This window comes from Festucalex cinctus, chromosome 21 (genome assembly GCF_051991245.1).
Source record: "Festucalex cinctus isolate MCC-2025b chromosome 21, RoL_Fcin_1.0, whole genome shotgun sequence".
NCBI lineage: Eukaryota > Metazoa > Chordata > Actinopteri > Syngnathiformes > Syngnathidae > Festucalex > Festucalex cinctus.
This window is the reverse complement of record NC_135431.1, coordinates 13757562-13774674: the sequence shown is the minus strand read 5'-3', so window position 1 is coordinate 13774674 and position 17113 is coordinate 13757562. Positions and strand designations below refer to the sequence as shown.

Genomic DNA, 17113 nt, shown 5'->3' with positions numbered 1-17113 from the left:
CACCTTTTAAAGGACCAAATTTATTGCAAATTATTTTGCCCCTCCCCCAAAGCAACAGCTCACAGACCCCTGGTTTCCCCCCCCCCACCACACTTTGAGAACCACTGGACTGGAGTGTAAAGTTAATCCATTTTCAATTGATGGCCACTGTTGTTACACTGAAAACAGTTTTCTTTCTTTTCTGGGTAAATTTGCTCTCTCCCCTCTCTCTCTCTCGTTCTCTTTGCTTCTGTTTTTTTGTGTGCGTCTGCTTTCTTTTTATCCTTTTTAATTAGAGGGGCCTATTGGGCCACCAAACCAAGGACTTTAATCCCCAACTGACCAACAATGCAAAAAGCCAGCCTTTGAACAGCCGACCTGCACCCCCCCTCCCCCCTCCCCCCTCCCCACCTCCTGCTGGAACCTTCCTTCATGTCTCCAACCGTCGTGAAAAGTAGCTTCTCTTCCTTCGTCGTTTCTTTTGCGGTATCGCAAAAACCAATTAAGTGCGTGAAAGAGCATTTCAGGGGCGTGCCATGGTTCTGGTGAAGCTCTGGGTCCGAGTCTGATCATCTGAGATTTCGTGACCAAATATTTGGAGGGCGAGGAGTGTTCTGCGAACTTCCAGATGAAGCAGAAGTGACAGTTATTAACTGTGGGTGAAAATGGCAGAGATAATATATCTTTATTGTGGTGTTCCTCAGGAGTCAGTCCTAAGCCTCTTTCTGTTTTCAGTATTCCTACAAACTTCCTTTTTGATAAGAAGAACATTCCGTTTTCTTGTTGCTCTCAGTCTACACTCAGTTAAAGTTCGCTGAGAAGTAAACTTTGGAGACCCCTCCATTGTTTGTTAGTGTGATGAATACAATACAAAGTGGTAAATTATATCATTATAGAAGTAATTCATATTTGATATTTTGTGTATCCATTTACTATTAAAAAATAAATACATCAGAAGTTACTTACCAGTTCCTCAGTACTAGTCATATTCTAAAATAACAATATACTCATACTTGAGTACATTTTTTGGCTTTTCTACCCATGTCTAATACCACTATTCCAATCCAGGGCAAGTCACCACCCAATTAAGTTTAGTGCGTTTCACCACCTTGGATGCTTTCTTCACCATTTTTACAGTCGTCCAAATTGAGCTCCGTTAAAGCCTTCATGTTTGTGCGACATTCTGACAAAATGGGGTTTTGTGGTCATGAATGCTAATGATAACAATTCGCCTTTCAATTTTCCTGTAATTTTGCTGATTATCTGTCAACAATTTGCCAGCATTGCTGGCAGACAATTGCCACGCACAATGGCCGCGCCGACACTTTCAACCTCGCCACCCAAAATGTGGACGAAGACAAACCAGTAACAAACCGCTTTTTTTTCTTCTTTTTTTTTTAAACATTGTGACTGCTGGCTAAATGCTCCCTCACGCCAAAACGCTTGCTAATCACAGCCACCAATATTTCCATAGTAGGCAATTAGCATCTCGCTTTCATGTGGCAAAATGGCTGAGGAGCGTCAGCACAGTCGCAAAACACGCCGGGAGAATAAAAGAGCAATTAAGACGTCGGGTGAGCGGAGGACACAAGACAAGGCGGTCTGTTGCCGTGTGATTTGCGGCTTGCCTGGCCGGGTAATTAGCCTCGTCATTGTGAGATAATGGACTTGGCCCCTCTTCCTGCTTCTCCCGACTCGGCCCATGAGGAGGTTGAAGGGCGCAAATGTGCTGCTTGGCATCTGACAGGAGACTTACCGGTTTTCAAACAAATATATGTTAAACGGGGGTGGGTCAAATACCGATCTTGGAATGTATCGTGATCGTTATCGCTAACAGTCCGATATTGATGGACAGTGGATCCGGAAAGTTTTCATAGAGCTTCACTTTTTCTCACTTATAAAGTTCCAAGTGTATAAAAAACACTGCAACTCTAAAAAACGCTAGCCGCTACTCCCACTAGCACAATAAAAACATGCTAATTTAGCATGTATGTAGCATGTACATAATTTCAAGTTTATTTGATATTTATTTGCTTATTGTGTATCTACAAGTTTCTGTTCTTTATTTACACGATACTGAATCTCTTCCCCTACAGGAGTCCACATTTTACAATGAAATTTCGTTCCAACGTCAGCGTAGTCTCTCACTACTCCCGCTAGCGCAATGTTTAAGTAGCTAATGTCAAGTTTATTTGATGTTTATTTGGTTATTGTGTATCTACAAGTTTCTGTTCTTTATTTACATAGTACTGAAACTCATCCGCTACAGGAGTCCACGGTTTATGATGAAGTTTCGTTCGTCTATCGCTAACCCATGCTAACACAGGAGTCCACGGTTTACGATGAAGTTTCCTTCGTCTATCGCTAACCCATGCTAACACAATGGTAAAGTTACAATAACAGTTGTTATCCACCTGCCAACATATTAAAAAACTTATGTTATTTTCACTTCTAGGCCGTACATACAAAACAATTATCCTCAAAAAAATTGAAATCTTGTATATCGGATCTATCGTGCTAAGTGTGCTTCTTTAGATGAATCTCACTCCGAAATTTCCATTCTTGTGGCCTATCAGCATTTTAGCGACGCTGTAATCTGTGAACCCTGAATCATAAGCTTTGGCTAAATCTATGTAATACGGGTAATTCGATGAAGCAGTATTTTCCTGCAGAGAGGCGAAATCCTGTTGACTATTCAGGGATTGAATCATCCAACGGTAATGCCATTAGACCAGTGCCACGGATTCCTCGGCAAATGCTGTTTAATTGCCAGTAACCAGCCATTGTCTGGTGACGGCTACACACTATGCAAGTGGCGTCGACGGCGGGTTGGTTGGAGAGGGGGGGGCGTGTGAAAATGATGGCCCCTTCTCTTGAGCCAATCGCCATTGAGAGAGAGATTTATGCCGGGGCTGGAAAATAGCAGAGGCACTGGCTTAACCAAAGTCTTCAAGAGTCTAAATGCAGAGTTACTCTTAGGCCTTTTATCACGGGATTTGTGCGACAATGCGATTTGGAATGGGGGGGTTGTTTTTCAAGATTTTTTTTTTTTCGTATTTGAGGTTTGTGAGGATCAAGCCTTGTCGCTCACGTTTATTAGCGCACAACGCGATTGTTGCTGTTGTAATCGCCGTGTTTATATTTGGCTTAAAGTTGAGAAATCTCCCGGCCCAATGAATGAATGAATGAGCTTTTGTCAATAAAAGTGATTGCGGCTTTTTACTGGACAATCAAAATGGTGACAATTTAATGAGAGTTTCAATTGTAGGCCTGCGGTGGAGGACGCAGATTGGAAGTGAGAGGTGTGTCGGGCCTCCATTGTGACAGGCTGCCCGGGAGACGGGCAGCGCTGCCAGCACGGATGCTGATTGGTTTTGACAGCGCGAAGAAGCTTTTCTTTTTGCTCTTTTTTTTTATTTCCAAAAAGTAAAAAAATAAAACGCATATGAAGGACACCACCATTCCGTTCACTCCCCCACGGCTTCTGTTGTGCTGCTCGGTTCTTTTTGTTTCACTGGGGTTTTATAAGAAAGCAGTGGGCTGTTTTTGTTTTATTTTTGATACAAAACACAACGACTTTTTGTTCATGCTAATGAGGGCAACATAAATCCATCTCAAGAGAGGACGTTTAAAAGCCCTTCAGCCTGAGGCGACCATCGCATTTAGGCCTTGTGTCACCTTTCAGTTGTCGGATATTACTTTTATTGTGGTCTCACTTTTTGTCACGTTAAAGTCATGAGAGATTATATCGACGGGGTCGAGCATAGCCCGTCTGCCGAGTATACCTGCTTTCAGTTGGGGTTTATTGATGTAACTCTGCTAGTGCGAATTTGACAAAGTACCGACTAATTGTGAAAATGACCCAGCTGCAGATACGAGAGACTGACTGGAGGAATGGCTTCTGGCTGGTGCGGGGCAGACAGATCCGGCTGCAGGGTCGAGGCAGGAATGAAATGAGATCCGAAGTAGGTGGCGAAGAGACGAGATCAGAAAGCAGGATTAATTCAAATTCATAATCTTCTCGGTGGCTGGTTTAAACACGATGTTAAATGTAGTCAGTCTGCTGACGTGGTGCAAGTCCACGAGCGGCTTAGAAACGGGTAGGCTGGTTCCAACATGGCTGGGTCCAAGATCAAGATGAAGAAACAGTGGACGTGACACTGGAAACCGCTGCTTTAAGACAAAATGGCTTTAAAAACCTGGTTAATTTCAGGCATGGCTACGAAAACTAACTGAAATCCCTTATGCTTAGAAAACTAACGAAACTATAATTACAGCAAAAATATCCTTCATTTTTGTCTATGCAATTAATATCATACATGAGTTTTCACGAATGCTAAAACTAATTAAAGCTAAACTAAAATAAAGCATTTTTGAAAATGTAAAAAACAACAAACCTGCTAATAAAAAAAAAACTAATTACAACTAACTGAATTTAAAAAGCAAAAGTCAAAACAAACTAAAAATGAGCTATAATCAAAAATCCAAAACAATTATTGAAACAAGCTAACTCCTAGGGTTGCCAACTTTCTCATCCCGAAATAAGGGACAGGTGCACGGCACGGTGCCATGGTGGTGTGATGTGTGAAATCAGTGTATATTCTGATTAGATTGCACAAAGTTTGTACATTCCCTTTAATCCTTACTTCAGGCCATCGTTATGTAACCTCATACAAAACCTCAAAGACCTAAAAAAAAAAACTGGTGCAAAAAAAAAAAAGAAATGCAAAAGACGAGCATGACTCACCAAATTTTCTTTCTTACAGGTTTATCCATTATCTCTTCCTAACCGACCGGACAGCACTACACGTTATTATTATTATTATTTTTAAAACAAAATTGTAGCCACTTACGTAGTATAAACCGCTACAACAAATGCACGTGATAATGCCTGATGCCTGTGATTGGCTGACAGGTGCCGTGCTTAGTGACATTGCCGTTTTAGCTGATCTAGGTAGGACCTGGAGAGTGCAGTTTGCTGTGTTAAGCGCTGATTGCGAAACTTGCCAGCAAGCTAAATTCTCGCAGTATTTGTTCATAAATAGTACGAGAATACATCTTGTATTGCTCCCACTGATTCGTTCCCAGCCGACGTATTAAGATCGGCGTTCAGAGTGTAGGCGACATGAAGCTGTGACGAAACCAGGAAGTGCCTCTCTCTCTCTCTTGTTGCCTCGCTTACCTTGCAAGATCTCCACATAACGTCACACCCAGCGACTCATTTTATTGGCTACGAGCAACTTCCTTGTCACTTGTCAACCTACGGGAGCAGCCGTGGTCCAAAAATTGCAAAGATGCCATTTGCTGCATTTCGTGTAAGAATTGAGAATTATTTTACGGTACATACCAATTTAGCCCACAATACGAGGCGTCCCGGGTTAATACGAGACTAACTCCACACACATCATACAAAAAATATGGCAAGTATCACTATGAATTTCAGCTAATGACATCCATTATGATAGATTTGTACTTAAGTTTGATGGATGCAGGCAGCTCATGTGTGTATGATGGTGTTTCAATTGTGTTATTGAGCGTAACATCCTGCAAACAGCGCATGCTAGCCGTGACATACAGTAGCTAGAAGCTGAGCTGTACCCGTATTTGGTAAGAGTGTGGCTCGAGCGTGAGTCAGTCACCCATCCTGTCCCTTGTCCCCTTGTACCACACCGAAAACCCTAGTTGGTCGCTTTTGAATTTTTAGATGTCAATTTTAAATCTTAAAAAAAAATAAAAAGTATAAAAAAATAGAATGTTAAACTACGTCATAGGATGCCATTATTACACTTCCGTGTACGGTGAAACAAATCCACTTAAATGTGCAACATAATGCTAAAGCTAAATTTGTACTATGGCTTCCAACATAACTGGCTAACTAATTCTCACCTTAATGTGATGCTTAGCATAAAAAGCTTTGGCAAAACAGCTACACGTTGTTCCCAAATCAACCTGACAACATCCTCAAACTGCTAGTGTTAGCATTTTACATCTCTTTTGTACATTAGCACTGTGTAGACGCATTGATTTTAGAGTCTTAGGGATTAAAGGGAGAAGGCCAGTAGTCAATTAAAAGGGTTTTGGAGTGCTTACTCCAACTAGGCTAAACTAAACTAACTGACTATTTCCTCCTCTAAATTGTAAACTGCCATTTGTTGTGATTAAAAATGTGTTTGGATTCCTAGTGTAAGATGTTTCTATAAAAGATGATAGGGCTGGTAGGTGGAGTATCTTTTTGCACAGAGTGATTAATCTGTGGTGCCAGTCACCCGCGGAGAGCGCCAACCTCTCGACGGGCTTTTAGCGTCGGCGCTAATGACGAGCTTGATACGTGCTTTTATCGCCGTGCCCTTCGATGACTGCGCCGTTTCATTAGACGTGTCTGCCTCATATCTCACTTTGCACCACAGCAAACTGTGAAGGGATTAATTTTATGATGGACCCCCTACCTTCTCCTCGCCTCCCTCCCCTCGCATCCCTCCCCGACTCAGCTACCCAGCTACCAGCCAGGCACCCGGGAGGAATAGCGCCTTTGTCGCCCTGCCGTTTTTTTCCGAGTTGAGGAACAAGAGGAGTTTAATCCTCATTGTCCGGGAGACTGCCGAGGGTGAGAGGGGTCCTGCGGCTGTAAAATGATCCAACTGGCCTCGGCTAATCCCCTGCTAACCCCCCCCTCACTCCCGAGCCTGACCCCCCTCCCCGCCTCAATTCATGCCCTGCACTACTGCCACAATATCACCCTCTGATGCTCAAATGTTTCTTTTAAGGCTAAAAATAAGCAAATTATGATTGAAAATGTGTGAGGATGAGAAAGTCAAATCCAATTGGGGCTCACTGAATTTGCTCAAAATGACTGCTTTAAAACAAACTAGCCCAATTCATGCTCAATTTTGAGCTTGGGTCCAAAAGACTTTTTCATGCATCCTGATTGGCTGGACATGACCACCAAATTTCAGTTCAATTGGTGAAACGGGCGTTTGCCTTTTTATAGTGAATCCTCAAAATGATCGTCAAACTTTGCCATCACTCTCTCCCCGTTGACCACATTTTGAGTGTATTGACCAGATTTTCAAAATTAAAAACTCGGTACGCTACAATTTTGCTGAAAATATACGATACATTCTCAGCAGGAACTATTTATAACAAATTTAATTGCTAGTCAATCTGGTGATAGATGGTATTATTACTTTAGCTAATGCTAAATGTTATCTTGGTTGACAGTTCAACAGCACTAAACAAGTCAAGTCAATGCACTCATCATTATCCAACCTTTTTTGCTCGGTCCCAGCAGTTGTTGGAAGCTGGCTGTGCCATTTACCTTGCGTCAGTCCCGCACTACAACACTGGAAATATGCTGCCAGAAAATCTCACACCGATGACCACCGCTTTAGGCTAGTATGACTACATTTCCAATGATCCTTAGACACGGAAACAGGAAGTAGTTCTAGTTCCAAAATAATGGAGTTAGCGAAATCCATTGGGACTCGAGACAATTGGCTCAAATGGAACTGTTCCATTAGAACAAGGATATCTGGTCACCCCAGTTTAGTATACATTTCTTACTTCCAATGGTGGCTCATTTGGGACAATTCTCTGATACAAGCTAGCGTAAGTATGACATGTGCTGTTTTTATAGCCCTTCACAGGATGTTGTTTTCCTCATAAAAACCAAGCTTGACTAAAATATGTCCTTGTGGAGTTCAAAATGATCATGTCCAAACAAAATGGCTTCTATGCTATCTATGCACCCAGTTTTGGGTACCTGGGGCTGAGTTTTTACACTTGAATTGAACTCTGCATTACACGCTAACACATAGCTATGTGCTAAGTGGTTTTAGCGCCTTCTATGTTTAAGGTGGGTTGAAATTAATCAACTGTATGCCAGCTTAATCGAGAAGAAATTCTCCATGTGGAGAACCCGAGGAGTCTGGTCCGCTATCATAGTGCGTAGACAACCCTCACAGAGGGACACCCCACTCTTTTAAAAATTGTTCCATAAAGTCCAGTATTTGGGGAATGGCTTAATCACACTGAGTGGTCCTGATGACATTTAAAGGAAACGTCTGCGAGGCACGATTAGCAAAAAGAAAGCGACAAAAAGCGTAAATCGGCCACTAGACGACTTCTCATTAGAGGAGTGGGATTATTGGGCGGCCGGACGTCTTGTTGACGTTAAGTCGTTCCCCTCACTAGACAGATGCCTCGCCGATCTTTTTGCCATCCATTCCTCTCCCGTTTTCCCCCTCCTTTGCTCTCTCTCTCTTCCTGTGAGTGACAGCTCAATGGCCGCCTCTCCCAGGCTTATCAAGCCTCAGCAGATGGTTGACTTGGATCGCTGTTCATACGGCACGATCCGCGACGGCGATAAACGCCGTAACAGAGGGGGGGGGGGCAATGCGAGGGAGAATGGATGCCATCTCTCCGTGGTTCCCCCTTTCTTCCTCTCCTCCTCCGCTTCCAGTTCCCACCTGGACCCCCGAGATCTCGGGCTTCTTCGTCCTCCACCTTAAACCCTTCTGTCCTTCGTCCCTCCGTTTTGGATATGAGGCCGCGTGATTGTCTGGGCTCCCCCCGCCGGGCTGGCGCCTGTCTAAAGGGCCCCTTGGAGCCCCTCGCTCCCTCAGGGGGCCCTCCAGCCTTGCCAGAGATGCCCCCGTTCTCCTCTCGGAAAAGGTCAAATCCAGTCTCGTCATCCCTCTTGCCTAACCAGTGATCCTTACGATGTCATCCTTACGCTTGTGATTTATCTGCTCGGATCATAATCTTTTATTGTCCCACCAGAGCTCAAAAGTATCTCAAGGGCCGCTGCCCGAATTGCGCCCCCTAATTGTGCGGCCTAGTCCATTTCTTTCAGTTTTGGCCATCTTCTGGCAACCACCGCATTGCACCTGCATCTTTCCATCCATGCAGCCTGACCCGCTTTTTGTTCTAGTCCCGCCCCCTCACTTCAGTCCCTAATTAAGCCAACAGAAACAAATTAAATGCAGCTCTCGTGGACCAGACGCCAAGCCTGGACAGAGAGAGAGAGACGAGGCGAAAGGCACAGGGACAAAGTGTGGACAGGAGGGGTTGTGGGCAGATATTTGGGTACGTTTTGACCTACACTGCTTGTGTTTTTGTAAGGTATTTTTGGTTCTAGGCTTCATTTGAGTGCCAAGCGAGCACTGTAATCACCAGCACACCAGTCACATGACGCAACTGACACCCTGGAGATATTTGGAAAACGGGATTTCGGCGGCGGGGGGTACAGCGGGGACAGAATAGAATAGTGAACGTATTTAAACGCAGCCAAGTGTCTGTGAGAGTCCCCAGCAAAAGCTGGCGAGAAGTGATGGAGAAAGTCATTAAGAGAAGCCTGTTCAAGTAGATAGGCCCCGAAAGGAGATTTGAAGAGGGGGAACTGATTGCACATGTCTCATTGCGGCTCTTCACCAGTTCTCAGCACCTCGAGGCTTAGAGAGCGCTTTCAAAGGCGCGCTCCGCACTGCACAGCTCGAGATCTATAGGCCCCTTATGAGTGTGTTCAAGAAAAATATAGATCTACATCTTTCTATCTTCTTTATCAATGAACTTGAACTGTTAGCACCATATTTGAAAAACTAAAACTGTGCTATGTAGATCAGTTATATATTCTGTTTTAGGCCTTCATTAACCCCTCAATGGGAAGTTATTTATGTACATATTCTTATAATGTATATATTATTTGCTAAAATATGAAATATGATTTGTATTGCAAGACAAAAAAATATGTATTTATATTTATTATTCGTCAAGGCAAAAGCCGAATTTACCCTTTTAATTGGATTTTTTTCCCTTTCATCTTATATTTAGTGTTGTTAATATTAAAATGGATATGATTATTCTTCTGTGCTGCTCATTCTCACTAGGGTCATATGCATTGTTATTATTGTTACCATTGTATTGTTACAATATATATATATATATATTTATTTATTTACTTAATAAGAAAAAAAGTGGTGATTTGTAGCCAAGAAATGACGTAACGTCCTTGGACGGTCCTTGTCGCTTCTTTCAAGCGTCGGCTAATAAAATAGTAAAACGGCGACGCCTTTTGGTGGAGTTGTGGTATTGCTGCAAGAGTGGGGCGATTAAAACAAGTGCTCGAGCGTCCTCTGCTGGAGGTTAAGGAAATTACAACGCTGTTTTTCATTTCTTCAACCTCGCCACAAAGTGCTTGAAATACAATTTGAATCACATAATGACTGGTAAATGTACAGTTTTATATTGTGTAGTTATACACAGAGAAAGTTAGTATGTTAACTGCCAACATTTCAAATGAACCGTCTGCGGCATTTCAACTACTTCCTGGTCTAGCTTTGAATATATTTGACTGTAGTTTTTACTAATATTTTAATGCATTAAAATATATATGTATTGTTTGTTGTACTATATTTTAAACACAAACAAAAGAGGTCCTGAGAGTGACTATTCAAGAGGGTGAGACCATAGTGTTACAAATTATCCTTTCCTTTTACATGCCAGATTTCAAGTTGTAAACTCATGTAAAATTATACTCCAGCAGAGTAGGCGACGGTTTGTGAAAGCATGTTGGAGGAACAACAAAGGATTGCGGTCTGTTTAAACCAGCAGTGTGGATCCGAAGCTAAGATCAGACCAAGTCTCTGTTTCTCAAAAATAGAGGAATGCCTCTGACAAGAACTTGTTTGTTTGTTTTTCTTAGAAAAGAATGTTAAAGGACAACTGTATTCTCATTCGCTCTAACATAAATTGCTGCAGCTTAAGCTTTGCATCTAATTTCTTAAGACTAATGTCAAGATCTCTGCCCAAGCCTTTTAAAGCCCACTTTCTTATTAACCCTCATAATCCTCAGAAATTATTTGCTTGACTGCAGCTTGTTTTCTTATTTCTTATGTGGGAGTGGTCTGCTTTTTTTTTTTTTTTTTTTTTTTACACCACTTGATAACCTCCTTCATGCAGTTTGACAAACTTAATAGTGATCACAAAATTCTACACTAACGGGTTTATTTTTAAATCCTGGTTGAGCCAACAGTTATTACGTTTCCCCCTTCGAACTATTATGGGGTCATGACTCAGTGGTTGCGAAACTAACAATAATAACACTAAGGTTTTGAACAAACAGGGTCAGGATGTTTTCTGAAAGGCATCAACAACCCACTAATTTGATGAAAAGGATAGATGAACAAAATGAAAAAATAATTTTGGGAATCTCTATAAAAGGGGGACAGAGAGCATTAATATCCTCAGCCAGCCTGATTGATTGTCACTATATGTGGGGGATAAACCCAGTAGCTCCTGATAAGTTACTTATAAAAATTCGCTAAAATTAAACAGATTTAACTCGCTTTCAAACGACTTGTTGATGGGTAAAGTGGTTGTCGAATGCGTTTTACGGCACTGTCGTAAAACGTCACCGTGCGGCAGTGTTGCAATGGCCTTTGCTGCGACAGCACTTTGCGGCAGCAGGGAGAGCTCGAGGAGAAAGCAAGCGAATACCGTCGCCGCTTCGAGAGCCCCTTTTCGCCTCAATAATCCGCGGATTTACGCCACTTTCGGCGGAGGGGTACTCGTGGCGTTGTCGTATCCCCGCTTGGCGTCGTGAATGAGCTTGTGTCCGACGTTTCCAAAGCGCGAATCGCCACCTTGATGCGGTGGGATGGCCACAGTGCCGCCTGGGCCTAGTAGCGCACTGCCCGCATCCCCGGCTGAAAGTCCACCTTTCCCCGGGGCTGAGGGCGAGGACGGGGGACCGCGTCGACCCGGGGTGGACCCCGCGTCGGGGAAGCCGCTCGCCGAAGCCAAGCAGTCGGGCAAGAAGAAGCAGAAAAACATGCTAACTCGAGCTAGCCCGCCGGCGTTGCACCTCAAAATGCCAGCCGTGGAGCAGCAGCAGCAGCAGCTCAACGGCTTGGCCGGTAGTCCCGTGGAGGAGCCTGGGGGAGACCTTGACAATCCGAGACCGCCCGCGGACAACTGTGACAGCGACGACGGCGAGACCCCGGCCGCCCCCAACGACATGGAACACTGCCAACGCGAAGGCCCCCGCTCCAAAAACGGCCGACACTCGCCGCTGGTTAACAATAGCATGAACGGGATGCCGGCCCGGACAAGAACTCAGGCGGCGGCGTCGCTCGCTTTCGAGAGCTCCGGGGACACGGAGCAGCCCCAGCCGCCTTCGGAGGAGCTGGCCCGGCTGGAATTGGGCGCCTCGCCGCAGGAGGACAGCCACGGCATTTGTTATGTACGCTACGAGTCCGAGCTGCAGATGCCGTGGATCATGAGACTCATCACCAAGGACTTGTCTGAGCCTTACTCCATATACACGTACAGGTACTTCATCCACAACTGGCCGCAGCTCTGCTTCCTGGTGAGTGTCAAACCCCCCCACCATACTTCATACCTCACTTCCATGACAGCTGCACTTATTCGACAATACCCTAAAACGGTTCCTAAGTGACATGTCAAGTACTTAATAGTAAATACTGTGTATGGATTCTTGTTTCCATAACATGCTTTTTGTGCTTGCCAAGAGCGTTAGTATTTTTAGTTCTGGTTATCATTATTGTTTGCCTTTTTAGCTTATCATCACTAGAACACTTGAACACGTACATGTTATGTAAGTGAAAAGGAAATGTGATATTTCCCGTAGAATTTAAGCTCCATTTCTGAGTAGTTGTGATTCTATGTATTATTTTCAAATATGAAGAAAGTAGGTGATTGCTTAAGTGGACCTTTTTGCAGTTTATATAGAAGCTTTACGTTTCTGCTTGTCCACTAGTCGTAATGTCATTGCGAGAACTCTCTGACACAACCAGTTTGACCACAATGTCAAAACTTGTGGTCCATGCCGAGCTCCCTGACAACATGGACGTGTACCTGCGTCAAAACTTGATAAGCATATGAATCTAGCCACTTTTTTGTATGTTGTGTGTACACCAGGGGAAAATATGTGCAAATGTCTGTTTTCTGTTGAACCAAATATTAAGCAGAGTATTTTATGTTTAATGCTCAAATGCGAAATCTAAATGAAAACTCATGCAAAAGGCTTGGAGCAAACAAAACAGCCCCTTAAGTAGTGTTGTTCCGATACTGTTTTTTGGCCCCTGATACTGATTCCAATATCCTGCTTTGCAGTATTGGCTGATGACGATACCATTGCCGATACTTAAGGTTTTGTTTTTTTTCCGCAACATGAAAAAGCTGTCCTGCCATTTGTTCAGAGCATTCAAGGGCCAATAGGATATCTCAGATCAGAATGTAGTGAACATGTCACATATCAGTGAATGTCATGCACGAGCAAGACACAAGATGCTGCATCCAAAGTCCTATATTAGCGTTGGAATTAATGGTATCGGCATGTTGCTTGTTAGTACTCACTGATACTGATACCTCTGTTTTGATGCAGTATTGGGGCCTCTGCCGATACCAGTATCCGTATCGGAACAGTATTTGAAAGCACCGAAGAATAATATCCACGTTTTTAAAGAACACAAAGGAAGTAGTATCTCATGTACTTTAAACAAACTGTCAATTGTTGTTTAATCTTGTTCAATTGAAAGACACAATTTTCTGAACCCAATTTGCCGCTGGCTTCTTGCTAGACCCACTAGTAGTCTTGGGGTTACAGGCGTTCCTAAGCTATGTCTGCCATCTAGTGCTGAACACTGTTATTACCACTTAAAACTGCTCCACAAGAGTTAAGTTTTATTTTCAAAAATTATTGGACGAGTTATTCCGTTTGTCCATCCCTGGTGTACACAATGGCCCCTGCAATCATGTATGTTGTTAACCAATTCAGTTTAAAATCAGAAGTCAACCGTGCTGCGGGTGAAAATAAAATGTGGTCCAAGCATCTTCGATTTGACGGTGTGATTGTGTTTGGGCAGGCCATGGTGGAGCAGGAGTGCGTCGGCGCCATCGTGTGTAAGCTGGACATGCACAAGAAGATGTTCCGACGCGGTTACATCGCCATGCTGGCCGTCGACTCCAAACACAGAAGGAAAAGCATCGGTGAGGAAATCGAGTCGCTCTTTGTTTTGCTTATTAATACACACGGAGCCCTCGGATCGGGTTCAGTCCCTAATCTAAATTTGTACTTTAGTGGAGACACTAACCTGCCCTAACGCCATCTTGTTGTCAGGTACGAATCTGGTGAAGAAGGCCATCTACGCCATGGTGGAGGGCGATTGCGACGAGGTAAGCGCGCCCTCCAAAAATCAACCTTATTTTTCCTTCCCCTCACCCAAAAATTTTAAAAAAAATTCTCCCGCCGGTTTCCACCCATAGGTGGTCCTGGAGACGGAGATCACCAACAAGTCGGCGTTGAAGCTGTATGAGAATTTAGGCTTTGTGCGGGACAAGCGGCTCTTCAGATACTACCTGAACGGCGTGGACGCGCTCAGGCTCAAACTGTGGCTGCGCTGAGGAGGCCCGATTCAGAGGACGGAAGGGGGAGAAGGGGGGGTGGGCGGCAGACCATCAAGCCTGCCTGCCTCGTTTCACTCTTGACATACAGACACACACGCATACATGCAACCAGTATGCACATATAAACGCATCCATACACGCACACACTATTCTTGCCCGCCAGATGTTTCCACGAAGACCCCTCTTTCTCCCGTCATGAAAAAAAGATGGAGGATTGTGGGGGAGGCGATGGTCTGTGACGACCTTGATGACGTTGTTCGACCTTCAGACTTTTGGCGAGGACGCTCGGACGCAAGGAAAACAAGTAAGCGAGGGGCCTAAAAGACCCACAAACTTCATGGTGGAGTTTATTTTTGTGTTTCTTTTTTTAAAATCTTCGGAGGGGTCGTGACTGCATTCAGTTCATACGTGCGTGTGTGCGTGTCATTGGCTGCCTACATTTGTGTGTGTGCGTGCGTGTTTGAGTGCCCCATGTTTATCAGTTCCTCGTTTGTCCACTTGGTGGTGCTGTTTCTGCCGCTCACACCTCCAAGGACTGAAGCCTGTGTCAAAATGTATTTTATTGTGCGTGCGTGTCCCGAATCACTCCGCGAGCACCTCAAACATCACCTCCACTTTTTTTTTTTTTTTTTTTTTTTTTAAGCTTCGGCGTTCATAAAAATCCAGTGAAACCCAAATTTGGATAACCCCTTTTCCCTGATTTTCTGGCTTCCCCCACGTTCAAATGTGCTGCCAACTCCCTCGCAACCCCCCCAAAAGGAGATAATGCCAACGAGAACGACATGCAATAAGCACAGAGAACTCCACCAAGGCAAAATGAGTCATAAAAATGGAATCTAATTACAATACTATGCAGAATTATCATCAAAATGTGTGCAATATTTGCTGCGAAATTATTTAAAATGAAAGGAAAATTCTTCGATTTTTATCAAAATGTTTAATGTGTTTTCCAGCCACTACACAAAAGGTTCCAGATATTCAGTGTGTCATATGATATCCTTGGCGGAGGTAACAGCGTGAGGGGTTAGCTTTTGAGCTCGACCGCAATCTTCCGCGTTACACACTGTGCTGACATCTTTGTTTACGTTCATCTCAAAGCTTAAAAACAAAAAATTGGGAACCACGCGACACTTCTTACAGCAAACTGCGTTGTTTTGTTTTGTGGTTTTCATATAAAAAAGAACAAATGTCAGATGCACTTGTTTGGAAAATTGTGTACGTGTGTCCTATTTTGACTTTGCAGCGGATTTATTTCAATCTTCTTATTTGATACCATAAAAAAAAAAAGCCCGCACACAAAAAAAACCTTTTCCGTGTAGTTTCTGCTCGATGGAAGGAAAACGCATCTTTTACTTTTTTGTCAACAAGTGAATCAAAATTTGAATCACAACTCGCAAATTAGTGCTGCACTGAAACGAATGACGTCACAGTTAAGAAAATAAGTATGAGGGGGGAAAAAATTGTCTTCTCATAATGATGCAACTTTGGAAATTAATGACTTTTGCAAAATTTTCACAGTTTTGAGAAATTTGCGGAAACGTCACAATAATTCACAGGATTAAAGTTAAAAACAGGCATTCACTCCGTAGATTACAAATTCTGCGTTATTAAGTCAGATTTTTTTTTCATATTTTCAATTCAAAACTTTAATATAACTACATGGCTTTCTCAATGTTTTTTTTTTGTTTGTTTTTTGTGGCCATTCAAAGATAAGTTGTTAACACTATTGTTTATCCTGGTTACACTGCAACTTTTTTTTCTTCCTCATGACGTAAAAACGAATCCTCTGAATTAGACGTTTGTTCTTAACTTTTTGACTCCCCCCCCCTCTGTCAATTTTGGAAACTTGCGATTAATCTGAATATGCAAATAGCCTGCCTGCGTGCTTTTATTGCACCCATATGGTGCCAAAAGTCACATTTGACGTCAGAGCAATGGGAGGAAAAAAAAAAAATCGAAATGGCACTTTTTTTTTTTCCCCCATAGGCAATTGCTCCTCCGTGTGCGGGTTTTTTGTCAATATACGCAACAGTGTTGACACCCCCAAAAGACTGGATGTTAATTTCTGCGCCCCTGGAGATGTTTCCATGGCGACGGGGCTATTTGAACCGTCTTCCATACGTCGATGTGGATGAACAGCTGGAATCGGTTGAAACGTGTGATTATTCCCTGACATGTTGTCATGATACTGTGAACCAGGCAGTGCCGTCGTCTTTTTTTTGTTTTTGTTTTAAAGGGCATTACAGCCTGAGCTTATCCGACTGAAGGGCTTTTTCATCTTTATCATTTAAAGAAACGAAAATGATGAGCCACCCCACCGACTTGGAAGTCCGCATTGTCCTCACTGGTGCCATCTATGGACCACACAAAAACATCCTCCGCCATCCACGCTGTGTTGAAAAAGAGGCAAAAATCGATATTTGCTGTTGTTTCTCTGCATGTCAAAATTATTTTGCCCTCCCTTTTCCCCTTCCTCGGCATCCCTTTGATTTGAATTTGGAAATGTCTGATAGCTTTTATTTAATGTGGAGAAGAGAGCGAAAACAAAAAAAGAACACAGAAATAAATTATTTGATTTTTTTAATGCTGTACACCGCAGTGGTCTAAGTTGTTTTTGAACGTGAGTCACACTCCATTTAATTTTCTGAAATTCTTTTATTTTGAGAAAACACAAAAGGTAAATCTTTTTCTTTTTTTTTTAACATATATA

At 43.1% G+C, this 17113-nt stretch overlaps 1 protein-coding gene across 2 annotated transcripts; it reads left to right on the top strand.

Moving 5' to 3' along the window:
• The first annotated feature begins 6699 nt into the window (after positions 1 to 6699).
• On the top strand, positions 6700 to 16994 carry naa30 (N-alpha-acetyltransferase 30, NatC catalytic subunit). 2 transcript variants are annotated; one of them, XR_013281192.1, is made up of 5 exons: positions 6700 to 12343; positions 13863 to 13986; positions 14117 to 14172; positions 14263 to 14707; positions 16697 to 16994. XR_013281192.1 is itself a non-coding variant. In XM_077510676.1 (4 exons), exons 1-4 carry the CDS (start codon positions 11633 to 11635, stop codon positions 14398 to 14400), a joined length of 1029 nt encoding a protein of 342 aa, XP_077366802.1. In that variant the 5' UTR covers positions 6700 to 11632; the 3' UTR covers positions 14401 to 16994. The 2 variants fall into 2 exon arrangements, 1 of the variants encoding a protein (XP_077366802.1); XM_077510676.1 differs by having other exon boundaries at positions 14263 to 16994.
• Positions 16995 to 17113: the final 119 nt, after the last annotated feature.